This window comes from Alosa sapidissima, chromosome 1 (genome assembly GCF_018492685.1).
Source record: "Alosa sapidissima isolate fAloSap1 chromosome 1, fAloSap1.pri, whole genome shotgun sequence".
NCBI classification, from domain to species: Eukaryota; Metazoa; Chordata; class Actinopteri; order Clupeiformes; family Clupeidae; genus Alosa; species Alosa sapidissima.
The window spans coordinates 54,186,088-54,205,859 of NC_055957.1; the positions used below are offsets into that span (position 1 = coordinate 54,186,088).

Here is a 19,772-nt window from a genome sequence, read left to right on the forward strand (position 1 = left end):
TGAATGTTTCATATGTTGTATGTTTCACGTGTGACAGGTACGCTGGCGATTACACCACTCCGTTAGGCATTTTTGTTATTTGTTTGTTTAGGTCTTGTGTGTGAAGCACTTTTGTTGCACTTTGTGCATAGAAAAAATGCTCTTCATGTTTGTCTGTAAGCACTTTGTGTTCAATGCTTGAAAAGTGCTATATAAATAAATATTATTATATTATTATTATTATATTAGATAGATAGATAGATAGATACTTTATTGATCCCCAGGGAAAATTCAAGGTTTCAGCAGCAGCATACATACAACACAAACACATTCTTTAACAGCAGAAAGACTAATTAAAGTATATAATATAAAAACACAACTAAGCAGTGAGGACAGTAGAAGATAAAGAATATGCTAAATATACTAAAATACAAATTATACTAACACTTAATACAATATATAAAAATATACTAAAATACAAATTACAAAAATACAAATTATACACTTAATCTAAATCAATTCTAAAAACAGTATCCACATAGTGGTGATTAATAAATCAGAGGTGCTTGCAATGACTGAGGCAGGGACTGAGCCTGTGATTCTCTGTGCATAGTAAGGTATGGTAAGGTGCTCTAAGGTGCTCTGTGTGAATGAGTGTCATGGTGGTAGTGCAATGGTGATAGTGGTCATGGTGATAGTGCAAATGAGTAAGTCAACAGTGCAACAATGCAGAAATAAAGTAAAGTAAAGTCTATATATTTAACTATTTAAGAAAATGTATAAGTGTGGCCACAGTTCCGCTGTGGCATGGAGGGGGTATGCATATGTGCTGATGTGCTAATATAGCACGCAAACAGTGAGGCATAAAGACAGTGGTACAAGTGGCTAGTGGACAGACAGTACCAAACATGGAGGGGGTGAAGAGGCAGACAGACTATGCAGAGAAGTCTCTCTCCTCTTCCCTTAAGTGAGGCATTGAACAGTTCAATGGCCCTGGGGACAAATTACTTTCGCAGTCTGTCAGTTGTGCTAGGCAGTGAGCGAAGTCTCCAGCTGATCAGGCTCTTCTGCTTAACAACAGTGCTGTGGAGTGGGTGACACTCATTGTCCAATCCTGAGGAGCTTACTGCACACATTGAAGGACCGCAGTCTCCTCAGGAAGTACAGCCTGCTCTGCCCTTTCTTGTAGAGTGCATCAGTGTTGGCTGACCAGTCCAGTTTATTGTCCAGGTGGAGACCCAGATACTTGTAGGTGCTAACCACCTCCACATTGACCCCGTCAATGTGGACTGGTAGCAGAGTGGGCTTAGACCTGCAGAAATCCACCACCATCTCCTTGGTCTTTGAAGTGTTAAGTTGAAGATGATTGAGTTTGCACCATTGCACAAAGTCCTCCACCAGGCTCCTGTACTCCTCCTCCTGCCCGTTCCTGATACACCCCACAATTGCAGTATCATCAGAAAACTTCTGCATGTGGCATGACTCGGTGTTGTAGCTGAAGTCAGATGTGTACAGGGTGAACAGGACTGGAGAGAGCACAGTTCCCTGTGGCGCTCCGGTGCTGCAGATCACAGTGTCAGAGAGACAGTTCTTCAGTCTGACGAACTGTGGTCGCTCGGTCAGGTAATCTGTAATCCAGGTTACCAGGTGAGCGTCCACACCCATCTGCAAGAGCTTGTCTCCCAATCTGAGGGGCTATATATATATATATATATATATATATATATATATATATATATATATATATATATATATATATATATATATATATATATATATATATTATATATCACAGTAACTTGTAGATGTGGTTGAAGGCCACATGGTGTCCATTTTGTTGTGGTAGTGGCAGATCACTTTGGCTGGGTCTTTGTGTGTTGCTGTGGCAGCAATTGTAGTTGGTCTACTTGTGTTGACCCTTTTGGTTGTGACTGTTGCATTCCACTTCTGTATTGGTCACCTTTGTTGCTGTATGTGTTACAAGAATGTAGTAATGTTTGTTTCGTTTGATTTTGTTCTGTTCATCTCATGGTAGGTAGCCATTTTGTCTAGTGGGAGTGGCAACCACTTGTATGGCTACTTGTTTGGCTGCTCAATTTAAATCCAGCGGCAGCACCTTAACCCTCTAACCGCCCATGTCGCAATATTGCGACAAGCGTCATTACTGAATAAAACAGACGATAGACGCGAGCTTGTGAAAACACGCGAGAAACACACGAAGAAGACGTGCATTTCCTCCATAAAGCGGAAGCGATGCAGGCCTTAGTTTTGCACAAATTGAAGCAGAAATACACCAAATGTTGAAAAAGAAATTCACGTGTGATGAAGTCTTGGGTCTGTTATTCACCTATTCTGATTCTGAAGGAGAATATCTGCCTTTTGGAGAATATGATCGATCGTCTATTGACTGATAGTCACGGAGCGTCTGTGAATGGAGGTGCGTCTTTTTCGACAGTGTCCACAAAGCATACCATGCTTATTTCGACCCTCTGCCCAACATAGCTGGAGGTGCCAGTGACAGTAGTGATAATAGTGTCCGTAATGGACGTGGTATAGACAGCAGGGGTTGTAGAAATAGGGCTCTGAAGAACTTCAGTCACCCGCAATATGGAACTGATTTGACCAGGCTACTTTATTGTATAGTAGCATAGGGTTTGTGATTATAGTAATAGTTTACTATTGTTGGTTTACATGAGACTGTTTTCCTGTTAATTTGTTATGTCGGTGAAATCACAAAAAAAGAAAGTAAAACTGCTCAAATATGTTCAACATCTAGTATTTACTGAAATGTGCATAATTCACGGTGGTTGCCATCCAGTGACGTCATAATATGCAAATTAGATGAGTAAATTTACCCCCTTCATAAACTTCTGGTCATACTCAATGATTTTCACATTTACGGTAGGACTTTATCTCTGACCACTTGCAAGCCATGGCCTTTTGAAATTTTGATATAAAAAATCCAATTTATATTTTTTAAACCCTGGCGGCTAAAGGGTTTTAATTGGCCCATCTTTTGTAAGATCTTGTTTGAACCACCTTGGCCCTAGTTAACACCTTTTTTGTCAGCAGCAGTCCCAGATTGTTTAAGTTTTATTGCAAAAAGTTTACTGGAGGCTTGTCTCATTCATATGGCCATTACAGTATGCCTTAGTAATGTTGAATGCTAGACAAGTGTTTAATTGGCATTAGTCCACTTTGTTTGATGGAATGGGATTTTGGTCTGACCTGTTATAAGTATATAGCCTTCAGTACATTTGTTTTTGCAATTTGTGAAGTTCCAAGGTGGGACTAATGTATGTTTGTCTATGTCTTTCATACTGGTGGTGGTTACATGTTTTCTGCATTTTTGTAGCTCAGGTTTAGTAAGTGCAGAGTTAAGAAGTGGACCGGAAGACTTCACTACTTTTTCTTTTTCTCAGGAGTGAGGTAAGCAGCTGTATACCTTAGTAAGGAAGCGTGAGGCTTTTCTTTTGTTTTTCTGATCTGTCATATGCTCTGTTAACTGACCAATCTTTTGATTCACCTACTGTATGTGTAAACATACAGCCTTAATAGTACCCATTCGTAAGTGACCATGGTATAAACGGGATAATGCCCTTCGATGCGTCCATTATCAGAAATAAATGGACTTTGCGGAAGCGTCGGACGGTTCACATCTCTGCGTCGTCCATTTATTTCTGATAATGGACACCTCGTCGGGCATTATCCCTTACGTAATAAATCCCACTGGTTGGGTACATTTTAAAAGGTGTTACTGATATTTATTAGGATTTGGGGTTAGTAGAGGGTTTTTGTTCACCCCTAAAGGGCCACGTAAAGGTGGGGTGTAACACTAGTCTTAGAGAGCAGTTAACCAGCACCCCAGAAGGAGATATACCCTACAAACTAATGAGCATGAGGTGTATAATATGTTTAGAAAGTTGAAGGCCACCAAAGCGGCAGGTCCTGATGGGCTTACAGCTGTGCTTTTCAGTTAGCCAGTATCTTCTCTACTTTGTTTAATTATTGTTTTTCTGCTAATGTTTTGCCTGATTTATGGAAGGAGTCCTGTATTATACCGGTACCTAAAAAGAAAGCAGTGGAGTGTATGAATGACCTGAGACCGGTGGCCCTCACCTCGGTCGTTATGAAAGTGTGTGAAAAAATAGAGAAATATCTTGATCCCTGCCAGTTTGCATACCAGAAAGGAAGGGGGACAGAAGAAGATGCTATTGGACCATATTACACCAGGACACTAGTGGGCGTTGCGTCAACATTTTATATTATAGTTCAGCCTTTAATTATTCAACCACATATCATGGGTTTTCAGTTTATTTATTTTACATTTTTTAGAGAACAAAACCCAATCTGTCAAATTGAACATAAAGTCAGGAAAAATCACAACAAATACAGGTTCTCCCCAAGGCACAGTTTTATTCTTCTACAAAAAAGAACACACGTGCAGATGTGGAAGCTATCGCGGACCTCGTCCTAGAAAAGCAACGTGGTTTTCTTGAAGCACGTTTTGACCAACTCGAACAAATTGGGAAAGATACGGAAGAGAAATTGTCTGCTATACAGGGAGATTTGACAACTTTGAAAGGAAGTATTGGAAAGGTGAAGGCAGAAATGGGGAATATTAGCTCCGATGTTAGACATAATGGTGCTATGCTAAGCAACCATGAGTCCATGCTTGAGCAGATGCAACTCAAGCTAGCAGACATGGAGGACTGCAACAGGAGATGCAACCTCCGTGTCATCGGCTTAGTTGAAGGACTGAAGGGATCGAATGCAGTGCAATTTTTGGAAAATTCCTTACCACAGTGGTTCCCCAGTTTGGGAGATATGCATGGGGAAATCATGAGAGCACATCGGATATACAGTGACGATAACAAAAGCGCCGGTCCCCGTACCATGATTTTTAATGTTCTCCGCTTTACCACCCATCAACGCATCCCGAGGGCAGCGAGGAAGTCACCTGTTACAGTGAACGGACGGAAGATTCGCTTTTCCCCTGATTACAGCGCCTACACCCTCAAGAGACGCCAGGCATTCTCTAAAGCCATGGATACAGCTAGAGCTAAAGGAATTGACTTTTCCCCCTACGCTACCCTACCACTTTAAAAGTCAAAACAGGTGGACAAACGGAGTCGTTCCTCTCTCCTAACAACGCTGAGGATTATGTCAATTCCCTGCCGGACATTGCGACCGGCACTGCGAATAATCTACCCCAAGACGTTCAGTTGGAGACGGAGGCTGATGAGGAGTAATTGCAGATGAAGCAGGGGCTAGACTACTATCCTCACCTCTCCATTTGTTATGTTTTGTTCAAGGATGCTACATCACCTGGACTGTATGGTGGTTTGGTTTATTTGAGCTAGCTAACCTATATGCTAGCATTTGCTAGCTGTAACCATGTTATAGCTAGCGCTTATCGATAATTTAGCTAAACCTGGCTGCAGTTGAAAATTGGTCTTTTGAACTGTTTGGATCCTTGCTTTCTCCGTTTTTTCTGACGACTCCGAGAACACGACATTTTCTTTTTGGATTTTTCCTTTTTACTTCTATGGACTTCTATGGACACTATGGTTGGCTACGATCTTTTCAGTTTTTGGACCATCATTATTAATAGACTGGTCGGACTTGTCTGACCCTGATATCAGAGGTGAGGAGTAAGGATAGCCCTTCATTTTGTACGTGCATTGTTGCATTATTCTGTATTTTATGCTGTTTGCTTAACTTAACACATATTTTGCGGATTGACATAGTGATACACAGTTAACTTTACAGTTTGATAAGTTTAGACACAAGTCATTTGGCTTTTGGATGTTGCTGCCCCATATCCACGCTTGATCACGGATCAGCTTATAATTATTTTGTTTGCCTGCCTAGTTTATTTTATGCGTATTGTCTTGTGTTTTTTGTCAGTGTTTGTCTCCCTTGTTTATTGTCTTCGTCTTCAGGGGATATTTTACAATATGCTATTAGGCATATTGTAAAACATGTATACCACGTCAGGGCCGTTGTCTATTTATCTCATTTTCCACGGGATTGTTGTCTTCGGTTGCTGCCAATGTTTTCTATTTCCCTGTTTTGTCATGAGATTTTACCGATACGATAATGGGTGAACTGTCTGTTTTCGTATGGAATGCTGGTGGTTTAAATGCACCGCATAAGCGGGCTAGTGTGTTGTCATTGCTCCGCCGTAGGAAAATTGACATCGCCCTTCTACAGGAAACGCATTTGTTAAGCCATGATTCTAAGCGCCTGGCTAATAAATTCTACCATGTCATTGCATCTTCATCAGTCAATGCGAAAACTAGGGGAGTGGCAGTAGTAGCTAGACGTAATCTTCCGATTAAGGTGCTGGACGTCAGGGCAGACACTGTAGGCAGAATGGCAATTGTCAAAGCAGAGCTTTATGGACTGAAAGTCGCTTTTGTCTCGGTTTATGCTCCGAACAAATACAAGAAAGATTTTTATGATAGTTTAACGCGTCATATGCTAGAACTGACGGAGTATTAAATAGTAGTCGGAGCTGACATGAATGCTGTGTGGGATGTTGCTCTGGATCGCTCCCATCCAAGAGCCTCAAGGGATCAAGAGTTGGCCACTGCTGCTCTACGATCTTGGGCACAGAGCCTAGGTCTTGTAGATGTTTGGCGATCAATGAATCCGACCCTTAAAGATTATTCTTTCTTCTCTCATAGGCACAAATCATTTTCTAGAATAGATTTTCTTTTTTCATCCCCCCGTCTTTTTCAGAGGATTGATGCAATTATGTTGCTTCCCATTGCTCTGTCAGACCACAAAGGTGTCTTCTGTCGCGCTACTCTGAAACGCTTGTCCAAACGCGCCACTAGGTGGCGTTTTAACACTTCGTTACTAAAGAATGAGGAGTTTAAAGCGCAATTTCTGTCTGGGTTGGACGAGTTCCTTTCTTTTAATGTGGGCTCAGTAGATGACTCTAGGGTATTATGGGATGCAGTGAAAGGCTTTATCAGAAACAATGTTACACTTTTTAAGTTCCAATTTGCGTAAAACAAAATCCGCCAAATTACAAATCCTTGAAGCGGAATTTTCTAGACTGGATTTTCTTTTGCAAAGTAATTACTCTTTAGACATAGAGACTAAACGTGATCATGTCAAAAAAGAAATTAATGACATTTTGAAACAGCAATCCGAATTTCTATTGCACAGAACTAGGCAAAGGTACTATTTTCATGCATCCAGACCCAGTCATTTACTGGCTATGGAAATTAGATCTAATGAACACTTTGCAGACATCCCCTCCATTAGATCTGCAAATGCACTTATTACAACAGAACCCAAACAGATTAATGTAACTTTTAGAGATTTTTATTCTACTTTATATCAGTCTGAGGGGCAACTAGATGAAAATGGATCTCAGAACTACCTTAAACAGCTAGATTTACCATCTTTGTCAGCAGAAGATTCTTTGAGCCTTGACAACCCTTTAACATTAGAAGAGCTGGAAAGGGCAGCATTGTCTATGCAGTCTAACAAATCCCCTGGGTTGGATGGAGTTTTATGTTACATTTTGGGAAAAATGAGGTCCTCTACTTTTAGATATGATCATGGCATCAATTGAGAATGGTGGTTTTTCAAGAGATTACAGCTCTTATTTCACTTCTCTTAAAGAAAGGAAAAGACCCCACAGACTGTGCTAGCTACAGACCTCTGAGTCTACTAAACGCAGACCTAAAAATCTATGCTAAGCTACTTGCACGGCGCATTGAAAAGTTTATGCCACTTCTGGTTCAGTGCGATCAGACTGGTTCCAGACTTGCCTCTGATGTTAGGCGACTTCTTCACGTTATTGATGCTGTGACAGGTGTAAAAGTTCCAATAGGTGTACTGTCCCTTGATGCCATGAAGGCCTTTGATAGGCTGGAGTGGGCCTTTTTATGGTCTGTATTGGAAATTATGGGATTTGGCAAAGGGTTCATTCATATGATTCAGGTGTATACTCTAGCCCCTCAGCTCAAGTTCTAACCGGGCAATTATTCTCCACTGCATTCCCTGTCACTAGGTCATCAAGACAGGGCTGTCCCTTGAGCCCTTCGCTCTTTCACTCGAGCCCTTGGCGCAAATGATACGACAATCTGCCTCCATAAAACCCATTTCCATTTTAAATACAGAACATAAAGTAGCTCTTTTTGCAGACGATATTTTAGTTTTTATGGAAAACCCAATCCAGTCTATACCAAATTTGTTATCGGTTTGTGTGGAGTTTGGTGCTTACTCTGGATTTAAAATCAATTGGTCCAAATCTGCTCTTCTTCCTTTGAATGCCACTGCAAAATCACTGCCTTCTCCCGCTAAGGTCCCTGTTGTCCAGCACTTTAAATATCTTGGAATTCAGATTTTTCCTTCTCTACATCGTACCACAACTCATAATTTTTTTGGAAATAAACAAAAACGTTAAGAGTGATATGGATAGGTGGACTATTCTGCCTGCCTCACTTCAGGCCCGAATTGCCATTGTAAAGATGAACATTTTGCCAAGAGTGAATTTTGTCAGCTCAATGATTCCGCTCTGCCCCCGCCCACAGATTTTTGGAAGAAATTACATTCTGACATTGACAGTTTATCTGGAACAAAAAACTATTTATTTTCTATATTGCAGAGAAGTAGAGGAGATGGTGGTTTAGCGGTACCTAATTTTAAATATTATTATTGGTCCATGTGCTTCGTCCTATTATTACATGGAGGGATGCTAACACACCAGTATCTTGGCGTGGGTTAGAGGAAAAAATGGTACAACCATGGAGTTTAGAGGATGTCCTCTTTTCTGTCTCAGATAGACAAACCATGTTACGTTTTGGTCCCTTAGTCTCGAATGTGATTGGAACATGGCGCTTAGTAGAAAAAGAATGTAAGATTTCCTTTAAGTGGCATACACTTTCCCCTCTATTCCAAAACAAAGGGTTGCTGATTGGGGGGGAGACCTATTTCTCCATCACATTGGAGGGATAAAGGTATCCGTTATTTAAAAGATCTATACACTAACACCACCTTAGGTTCTTTTCAGGATATTAGAGCCACATTCAATCTACCAGGCTCCTCTTTCTTTTTTTACTTACAGATCAGATCAGCTATGAAAGCTTATGGAGTTCCTTGGCAGCAACCATTGCCCATTCACCCCTAGGTAAATTGATTTCAGTGCAAAATGGAACCAAGGGCAGGGTATCTATGTTTTACAAGTTTATTTTAGAATCCTCATGTCCTGCAATGCCTTTAGACAGAGTATGGAGACAGGATTATCCTGCTCTGGATCCAGAGTTTGACTGGGAGGATGTTTGGGAAAGTATAAAGGAGGCGTCACGTAACCCTAACCATCAGCAGATACATTTTAACTAATTATAATACATAGAACTAGAAGTGTCCTGGGACATTTTTGCATATGATGTGGGAATGCCCACCAGTGGCGCAGTTCTGGAATGAGGTCGCTTCAACGCTGTCAGATCTAGTGGGTGAACCAGTGTCAGCGACCTTGCCTGTTCTGATGTTAAATGACTTATCAGAGCTAAACACATCTAGGCTAAACAAGCGCATCTTTCTAGCTGGTCTGACAGCTGCGAAAAAGCTAGTTGTTACGAGATGGAAACCCTCACAGACGCTTAATGTTAGACAATGGATCCTGACCTTCTTGGACGTGGTTTATATGGAATTATCAACTGCCCGTATTCACGGTGCCACAGAAAAAACTCTATGCACTTGGCAGACAACTGCAGAATCTTTAAAAGGCTTATTGAGGTAACTTTTTAGTTCCTGTTGTTGTTACCCCTTGTATTGTTGACTGGAATAACTTCCTTTCCCTGAAGTGGTTGTGTGTGTGTGTGTGTGTGTTTTGTCTGTCTAGGTCACTATTCTTGTATGTGTGTATGACATTGTTTTGGATGCATTCCCTTGCATACAGGCAGGAGTGCATGGGACTGCCTTTTCATTTATCATTTTTCTTGGTATTTTTTTTACATTTATTTATCTTTTTATCTGTATTACATGTTGTATGTTATTTGTTGTGTTAGTTGGGTATTACTTTGAGTTTTGAATGGGTTGGGTGGGTAGGTGCTGTTTTGTTTTCTTTAAGTCTTCAAGTTGTATTATACTTTATTTTGAATGTGAATGCTTACATTTGTACTAATTAATGACTTCATATTTGTCTTGCCCACTCGAATTTATATTTTTGTACTTGATGTGCAACTTCTCAAATAAAAATTTGATCACAAAAAAAAAAAAGTTGCCAAGTAGTGAAATTTGCAGACGACCCTAGGTGACACGCACTAAGCGGTATGCTAGATAGACAAACTTTTGTCACAATTGTGGGGGGCGTTGTGGTGCGGCAGGCTGCAGCGCCCGTACCGTGTGCGGGTCTGAGTGAGTGCCCATTGGGACCCAGGTTCGGATCCGACCTGCGGTCATTTCCGATTCCCACCCCATCTCTCTCTCCCACTTACTTACTGTCACTCTTCACTGTCCTGTCCAAAAAAGCCCAAAAAATATACTATATAAAAATAAAAAAAACTGTCACAATTGTGTCCTTTCTTACTGGTTCTGGTTATATTTTCATTAATATTTAAACACTTTAAACCAATATTCTTGCATATAGCATCTTTAAGACAAAAGGGCTTTACACTCACATTAGTTCAAAGAATTCAGAGAGCATCATACAGGCGAAGCCATTTTTCTGGTGAAAGTGATATATGTGAGGTCATGTTAAGGAAAAGCAGAAATACAAGGCAAATCACATTTAATCACATTACACACGGCATACGCTTCACTCACCGCTAGGTTGCTCTTGGTTGAAGTAATGTCCCAAAGATTTTTGTTGTGCTTGCCGCCGGGCTCAGCACAAAATTCCTATGATTTACAGTGCACCGAGGTCAAAGTTCAACATGGTTGAACTTCGACCGCGGTACACGCAAGAGCGGCAAAATGCCGCTTGCGCTGCGCTTTGCTCAGCAGTGGCAGACCAGTTGTTGTGCAAGCAAGCCATTAAAAATAATGTGTTTCATAGTGCAGCGATTTGCGTGTGCAATGTGAACTCTGCCTCATGGATGTACCAACTTATGACTTTTTCTACAGTGCACTGGGAAAGTTCAGACCCTTTCAAGTTTTCCACATTTTGTTATGTTTCAGACTCATCTCATCCAAACTTTTCCATTTGAGAATGATTGAGGCTACCGTGCTCTTGGGCACTTTCAATGCTGCAGAAATGTTCTTGTATCCTTCACAAATGTCTTGACACAATCCTGTCTCGCAGGTCTACGGACAATTCTCTTGACCTCTTGGCTTGGTTTTCACTCTGACATACACATCTTAATATAAGGTCTCACAGTTGATGGTGTAAGATATAAGATGTGTGCCTCTCCTAATAATGTCCTAAACCTAAATTAATTAATTTAGGCACAGGTGGACTCCAATTAAGATGTAGAAGCATCTCAAAAACCATTGATAAAAGTAGGATGCACCAGAGCTCAATTGCAAGCGTCAATTGCAAAAGGTCTGAATACTTGTGTAAATGGAATATTTCAGTCTTTTATTATTTATAAATGAACAAAACACTCCAAACACCTGTATTTTGTGGATATTGGAGTATTGTGTATAGATTTATGAGGGAAAAAAAATAATTGAATCCATTTTAAGTCTGAAACATAACAAATTGTGGAAAACTTGCCTGGTATGAAAACTTTACAAGTGCACTGTAAATACTGATAAAATCAAAGAATGACAAAGATTTTCTTTGTCACACATGGTGATTAAATGCCTGTAACTGACACAAAGACTTCAAAGGTCATGTGTGACAAGTGTGTGTGTGTGTGTGTGAGAGAGAGAGAGAGAGAGTTCTGTTCAGACACATCCAAAACATGCACTTCCAAAACATTGGTTGACTAAGGATAAGCTAGCAAAACAAAATAACTACCCTTAAAGGAGAAATCCGGATGATTTTTACATGGTTCTTGATCAATAGACTTCGTCGAGTACTGTCGATAGGAAATTATCAAAATTGGTGCTACTGAACAGAAGTAGCCGCAGCTAACAGTGCTCCCAGTGAGCTACAATGGTAGGTCAGGGGGCATCATCTAAAGGTGCTTTTTTGCCTCTTAACAGACTCAAAAGATCCATGTAAAAATCGGCCGGATTTCTCCTTTAAAACATGCAGTGTTATGACCTCAATTGTAAGGACTAATACCCTGGTGAACCCTTTATTCAGAACCAGTAAATGACTGGCCTTGGAAAGGATATCCGTGTGAAAAAAATGTCCAGATTTTCGATGTGATGCCATGAATCTGTGAGAAAGATAAGTATTATTTAGTAACAAGTTCAAAAAAAGTTCAAATGTGTGCAGAGGTTGTGATTTAATGATCATCAGCACCAGGAGTGTACCTCTCAGGCCTTCAGGAACATGCACAAGTAAATCCTCTTCTCCTGGTGGGGAGTCTTCAAAGTCCTCAATTCTTTGATACTCCTGATAGGCCTCAAAGTCAGCCATTCTTCCTTACATACTCACTGATGCAAGCTCTTTAAAATCATGATACAAATAAGAATAGACAAATACAAGCAGTCAAAACAACAAGCAGTCTAAATACACCGTAAAGACCAAGCAGCTTTTGGTTCCCAAAAAAAGAAAAAACTTTGTCTGCTTTGATCTTACAGATTTCGCTCAATAAAAATGATCAACACTACTCATAACACAGACCCATATAAGTTGGGACGAGGGCGTCTATGCAAAACAGTAAATTCATGCAGATAATAATACATTCACAGCGATAACAATGGCTGCCAATCTACAGAACATTTATTGTTATGCCGTACCCTACCATTTTGATGCAATTCTATGGCAGTGAAGGACATTCAGCCAAGCAAGACACCAATGCGCCAATAATGGGCCTGACACGCATCTAATTTTTTGACCAAAACTATATTTTTAGCCTACAGTGTCACAATAACATATTGTATTTGTCCAGACAGGAGCAAAGTACTCCCTTCTTGGCTCCTGTGTATAGTGTTTTGCAGACTGCTAACGCAAAGCAGGAATCTGCCTGACTCACACTCCTTTTTTAATTTGATGTGATTAGTAACAGCAGAAGGAACTACAGTCTAGGGGTGGTGTTAGTGTAGTGGTTAAGGAGCTGGTGGTTAAGGAGCTGGGTAGCGCTGGGACAACGCGTCAACGTAATCGATGACGTCGACGCAAAATATGAGCGTCGATTCGTCAAGTGTGCTGCTAAATACACCTCTCCAGAATAAGTCCCGCCTCCGTAACTTCCGTATCCATCCAACTTCCAGGCGTCTATTGTCTATGGGAAATATCATACCGGTAAAATATCTGTAGGTAGTGAAGTAGAAAAAGCTGGTGGGCAGATTGGCCTACACACTTCTGCCATCTAGTTTACACTGGATTTTTTGATTGTCGGTGCCGTTTAAGTAGTATACTATAGACTATACTACTTAAACGGCACCAAAAATCAAAAAATCCAGTGGAAACTAGATGGCAGGAGTGTGTAGGCCAATCTGCCCACCAGCTTTTTCTACTTTGTCACCTACAGTTTGACACGTACGATCTTTCAAAACGCCATGTTATTTCCCATAGACATTTGACGACCAAAGGTTGGATGGATACGGAAGTTAGGAGGCGGGACTTATTCTGGAGAGGTCTATATTTTTAATTTGACATCTTCAGTGTTTTCCATACGTTGACTAATCTGTGGCTGGGCACCACGAAATCAAAACCGGCCACCACACATTGATGTTCTAGCTTGTAGGCCTACTATTTAAACTAGAAAAGCATTTCCTGAAGGAAATACAGTGCATGCAAAGTTGTTGCTGGGTTGGTTGCTAGGGTAATTTTAGTGGTTGCTATGCTATAAAGTGGTTGCTAGGCTGTTGCTAGGGTAATTATAGGGATTGCTATGCTATAAAAGTGGTTGCTAGGTGGTTGCTAGGTTGTTGCTAGGGTACTTAAGGTGGTTGCTAGGCTGTTGCTAAGGTAATTATAGTGGTTGCTATGCTATAAAATTGGTTGCTAGGTTGTTGCTAGGGTACTTAAGTGGTTGCTACATTGTTGCTAGGGTAATTATAGTGGTTGCTATGCTATAAAAGTGGTTGCTAGGTTGTTGCTAGGCTATTTAAGGTGGTTGCTAGGCTGTTGCTAGGATAATGATAGTGGTTGCTATGCTATAATAGTGGTTGCTAGGTTGTTGCTAGGCTGTTGCTAGGGTACTTAAGGTGGTTGCTAGGCTGTTGCTAGGGTAATTTTAGTGGTTGCTATACTATGAAAGTGGTTGCTAGGTTGTTGCTAGGATATTTAAGGTGGTTGCTAGGCTGTTGCTAGGATAATGATGGTGGTTACTATGCTATAAAAGTGGTTGCTAGGTTGTTGCTAGGGTGGTTACCATGCTTTAACCCGTTTACTGCCAACGGTGCATATATGCGCCCACAATGAGTGTGTTCTAGAATGCCAAGGGTGCATATGTGCGCCCAAGGAGCATCATCATTGCCGCGCTAACATGTAGCCAATTAAAACATCGTTACTGTGCTGTTGCTATGTTGATTTGATAGTAAACATGTTCTAGACAGATCACGATTGGTTAATATTTCACAAATATGCTAATTACGTCATTCACAAACTTCAAAAAACAAATTAGCATCAGCTAAATATCAAGCTATCTAGCTAGCACACAGAGAGAGTTTGCGATTGCGGTACCGTGAATTTATAGACCATGGAGGAGAGTTTTAATTTCAACTGGGACAGTGACAGCGATGAGGAGTTTTTCGGATTTGGAGAGGAGGACTTGGAGGGGGTCCTGTGTGGTCCAGGGGAGGACGAGGAGGGAGTCGAAGAAGGAGGAGCGGCCGGCAACTTCACCGAGGCCGGCGACTTCACTGGCTGTGGTGAGGGAGACGCCCCGCGGGAGTGGCTAGATGTGACAGGCAAGACGGTGGCCACTGAGGGGGAGAGGAAGCGATCTGATGGGAGGATCCCTTTTGTACACACCAACCCACGACCTGGTCCGCAGAGAGTTTGGGATTGTAGTGATCCATACCTTTTTTTTAAAGCCTTTTTTAGCGATTGTGTCATTGATCTCATGGTGGCTGAGACAAACCGCTATGCTGAGGCGTTAGCTTCCACCGAGCTAGCGAGTCACTCTCGTTTACGTGACTATAAACCCACTGATCGCTCTGAGATGGAGGCGTTTTTGGCCATTCAGATCAGCATGGGTCTGACTAGAAAGCCTCAAATCGCTGATTACTGGAGCACCCAAAGTTCACTGGGCTTGACACCAAATTTCGCCCGTGTAATGACACGCAACCGCTTTCAGCTCTTGTCCTCCTGCATCCACTTCAATGACAACTCTCTGAGGTTGGAGAGAGGTCAGCCGGGTTATGATCCACTTTTTAAAATCCGCCCACTTATGGATCTAGTCCTGAAGAGTTTTCAGAGCGAGTACTACCCCCACGAACACCTCTCCATTGATGAATCCATGGTTTCATTTCGTGGAAGGGTGTTTTTTCGTCAGTACGTGCCAAATAAAAGACACCGGTTTGGTCTGAAGAATTTTGTCCTATCAGACGCGACAAGTAATTACACGTACCTGTGGCACGTATACACTGGAGGGGCCTTCAACTACGATCGCTGTCTGGGTATTGGCCATAGTTCAGTTGTTGGCTTGCTAAGGGAAGCCAAGCTTTTGGGGAAGGGACACAGTCTCTATACTGACAGCTACTACACCTCACCCGCTCTTTTCCAAGAGCTCCACCGGCAAAACACCGGCGCGTGTGGAACTGTTCGTGTGAACAGGAAAGGCATGCCCCCTCAACTCCATGGTCTGAAACTGCGGCCTTCAGATCCCCCTGTGTTTTTTGAAAAACGTCCACTTTTAACTGCGTCTTTTCGTGATGCTGGCACAGTCACCGTCCTCTCCACAGTGCACGACAATCTCGTTATCACCAAACGAGTGCGTAGCAAGGGGCCTGATGGCTACAGAACTTTGCGCAAGCCAAAGAGCGTGGAGGACTACAACCGCTTCATGGGAGGGGTAGATCGCGGAGACCAGCTATGCTCCTATTACAGCTACCAACACCGTGCAATGAAGTGGTACCATCGGTTGTTCCATCATATCCGAGAGGTCGCACTTGTGAATGCCTACATCTTGCACAAAGAAAGTGGCAATACAATGCAGTCGGCTGGATTCCGCGAGCTTGTGGTGAAGGGGCTACTGAGACGGAGGCAAATTGAGCTCACTCCTCCTCCCAGGCCAATCAGCACACCGTTAGTGCCCGTGCGTCTCACTGGTCGACACTTTCTCGGACAACACGAGAAATCGCGTCCGGACTGCAAAGTCTGTTCCACGCGGAAGCGCAGTCCAGATGACGCACATAGAGGGAGGAAGCAGACACCTTTCTTCTGCAAGACCTGTCCAGACCACCCTGCACTGTGCCCCACTGACTGCTTTGAGATGTACCATACAAAGCTTACAAACACTGGTGAGATGTTGTTTGCTTATTATAGTAGGCTATCTAGTATGCGTATCTGCTAGTATCTGGTAAATTACATTAATTTTAATATGCACATGTTGATATGCATTTTCCTTGTTTCATACAATGTAATAATTACTACTATTGATTATATAAAAGTTATTTATGCACGTTAAATTACACTGCTAATAACTATAAATGTAGACATTTGCCAAAATGTTCCATTTTGTTTGAATTTTCTTCTCTAAATATAGTTTTTTTTTTCCTTTTTTTTCAGAATCTTCCATCTCAGGCATCCACCACTACCAGCCTAGGTTGTTTAGGAGCACTTTCAATCAGTTAAATCAGCCTTCTTTCAATCAGTTCAAAGGATCAGTTCTTTCAATCAGTTCAAATTATCAGTTCTTTCAATCAGTTCAAATGATCAGTTCTTTCAATCAGTTCAAATGATTAGTTCTTCCAATCAGTTACTGTTCATTTTTAGAAATCTATACAAAACTTGAACTGATATTTACTGTTAGTTTGTTCAAATCTCTACCAGTGTGGAGGTTTTACTGTTCATTTTTAGAAATCTATACAAAACTTGAACTGATATTTACTGTTTGTTTGTTCAAATCTCTACCAGTGTGGAGGTTTTACTGTTCATTTTTAGAAATCTATACAAAACTTGAACTGATATTTATTGTTTGTTTGTTCAAATCTCTACCAGTGTAGAGGTCTTGCTGTTCGTTTTTAGAAATCTATACAAAACTTGAACTGATATTGTTTGTTCAAATCTCTACCAGTGCAGAGGTTTTCCTGTTCATTTTTAGAAATCTATACAAAACTTGAACTGATATTTATTGTTTGTTTGTTCAAATCTCTATCAGTGTAGAGGTCTTGCTGTTCGTTTTTAGAAATCTATACAAAACTTGAACTGATATTGTTTATTTGTTCAAATCTCTACCAGTGTAGAGGTTTTACTGTTCATTTTCAGAAATTCATACAAAACTTGAACTGATATTTATTGTTTGTTCAAATCTCTACCAGTGTAGAGGTTTTACTGTTCATTTTTAGAAATCTATACAAAACTTGAACTGGCTATAGTAGCTGGCTAGCAAGTAGCTGGCTAGTAGTACACTAGTTTCCAAAAGATGTTCAGAGTTCTTTTTTGTTCACTTCAACAGTTATTACATGTAGCTGTATACTCAAATGAAACATGGATCTAATCCAATGTGTTTTCAAAGGCAAAATAGGAAATGAATCACAGAGAACATGAGTATTGTGGCCACATATAGGTTGCTCCCCGGGCACAACACTGGTCTCTGCTGTTAGTGTGCTCACAAGAACTTAACCTATGTCAGTCCTTTACTGTTTGCAGATGTTAAAAAAACACCCCAGCAGGTGGACATTTTTTCTTTTATGATCTGCAAATTGTCATGTGCAAAGTATCTTGGTTTGTCACCAATACAATAGTATATATACTCTTTTGATCCCGTGAGGGAAATTTGGTCTCTGCATTTATCCCAATCCGTGAATTAGTGAAACACACTCAGCACACAGTGAACATACAGTGAGGTGAAGCACACACCTTGCTCAAGGGCACTTCAGCCGTTCCTACTGGTCGGGATTCGAATGGGCAACCCTCCGGTTAGTTCAAAGCGCTAACCAGTAGGCCACGGCTGCCCCTCAATTACCAAAAAGAACTTATTATTTATATTTATTGTTCAATTTTACTACAGGGGTGTTTATGTTTAGTCATTCTAAACCTTTCTGGACCTGAATTTAATTGCAAAGGAACAGCATAAATAATGACATGCATGGTACTACATGATTAACATGTCACTGTTTGTTAGACTACCTGATTTATCTGAATTGAAACCACCTACCGTTTGTCACGTTGTATGTTATAAGTTTGCTACTCAATCATTTTGTAATGATGTAATGAGATGTGTGAATATTTAGAGTATGTAATAATATATTATTAATTGATTAAATTACATATCTTCCTATGAATATTATCTATTGTGTGTGTTTTTGAGGTGATAATTCATTAGTACATATTACAAATTGTATTGTGCAACTGCTGTTTGTAATGACCACAATGACATACACAATGTTTTTGGAGCCCTAAATAGAGGCAGTGGTGTAACATCCTTTGTTATTTGACTGTAGCTATCAAAAAGTAGTGTAAAACCAGAAAACAGATACTTTATACACAGTTTGACAATATCCAGCAGATTTTTGGGGGATTTAGAATGTTGCTCTGGCAGTGAGGGGGTGCAGTATTCTAGAATTCCGTGGCAGTTAAAGAGTTAAAATGTGTAAATAGTAAATAAAAAGTAAGAATAGTTAAAAGTTATTGAAATTGGAAGAAATAGAGAGAGGGATAGAGAAAATGGGGGAAAGTGAAGAAAAAGAAGTGAAAGAAAGTTGGGATGAGAAGTGAGCTATTCAGTTGAATGGAGAGGGACACAGAGAAGAGGTTCCATTCAAGTTGCTGCAGGCAGTCAGTGAGAGAGCACAGGTGCAGTTGATTGCATTCCATTTCCTTAATAGCCTATTATGATGTCATAAAGCCATGTTAAGTCTATGGAGATTTTAAGTTTAGTTTTTATTTAAAATGTCAAAAAGTAAAAGTCGTAGAAATATGAAAAGTCATAGAACGAAAATTTAGAGCAAGAGCTACGTGACGAAATTTGAACCAAGTTTCTACGATAAGCGGTTCAAGCCAAATTAGGGCCTGGAAGAATAATAATAACTAGAAATGCAATTCCAAGGAATTACCAGTGCATGAAAATGCTAAAGTTGTGATGTAAAATATCATGTATAGTTAAAACAGATAATACAGAGATGGTTACTACGGTGATGCTAGGATAGACATGGTGGTTGCATAGCTTAATAAAAGTTGATAGTTTAAAAGTAGACTGTTTAAAAGCTGAATGTAGATAGTTTAAAAGTTGTTGATAGACAGTAGATAGTTTAAAAGTTGTTGATAGGCAGCTAGTTTAATAGATAGTTTAATGATAGTTTAACCCTCTATACCCCGTAGCGGCCGTCGACGGCCGTTCTGTATTCTCCTGTAACGGCCGCAATTCTTAAAGAGACATCTGCTACAGTATAACCTTCATACATGAAATAATACAGCGTTAGTGGATAAATAAACACCAGACTTTTATTTTGACACACTTAAATGGCTAGGTCGCTATTGACATTTCTCTGGTATTTTTCAGTTTAGCCTGTTGACTGACCGGCTGAGGACTTACGGTGGCTCTGGAGTTATGGCTTCTAACAAGCGTCGGTATTGATGTGCATCCACCATGTTTTGA

At 40.7% G+C, this 19,772-nt stretch overlaps 2 protein-coding genes and 1 long non-coding RNA gene across 6 annotated transcripts in view; 2 read left to right on the plus strand and 1 right to left on the minus strand.

Moving 5' to 3' along the window:
- atg9b (autophagy related 9B) overlaps positions 1-19,772 on the minus strand; it is a 98,993-nt gene that overhangs the window by 62,975 nt on the left and 16,246 nt on the right. For all 4 annotated transcript variants that reach the window (XM_042109332.1, XM_042109322.1, XM_042109317.1 and 1 more), the window contains 3 exons: positions 12,373-12,507; positions 12,232-12,275; positions 10,626-10,690 (listed from right to left, as the gene is read on the minus strand). In XM_042109332.1, coding sequence (XP_041965266.1) covers positions 10,626-10,690; positions 12,232-12,275; positions 12,373-12,478 — 215 coding nt within the window. In that variant the 5' untranslated portion in view covers positions 12,479-12,507. The remainder of the gene's footprint in view (positions 1-10,625; positions 10,691-12,231; positions 12,276-12,372; positions 12,508-19,772) is intronic.
- LOC121723822 lies at positions 1,774-12,937 on the plus strand. Its single transcript, XR_006035055.1, has 3 exons — positions 1,774-1,953; positions 5,980-5,983; positions 12,925-12,937. It is a non-coding gene; the product is annotated as an uncharacterized LOC121723822 (long non-coding RNA).
- On the plus strand, positions 14,709-17,797 carry LOC121708445 (piggyBac transposable element-derived protein 4-like). The gene is made up of 2 exons (XM_042091133.1): positions 14,709-16,473; positions 17,742-17,797. The coding sequence occupies exons 1-2, from the start codon at positions 14,709-14,711 to the stop codon at positions 17,795-17,797; spliced, it is 1,821 nt and encodes a 606-aa protein (XP_041947067.1).

What these genes read in the sequence shown, in the direction of transcription:
- LOC121708445 (XM_042091133.1), top strand. Translation starts at nt 14,709, where the DNA reads ATGGAGGAGAGTTTTAATTTCAACTGGGACAGTGACAGCGATGAGGAG. An exon ending in TACAAAGCTTACAAACACTG is followed by an intron (nt 16,474 to 17,741) that starts GTGAGATGTTGT and finishes GGCCACATATAG; the next exon opens with GTTGCTCCCCGGGCACAACA.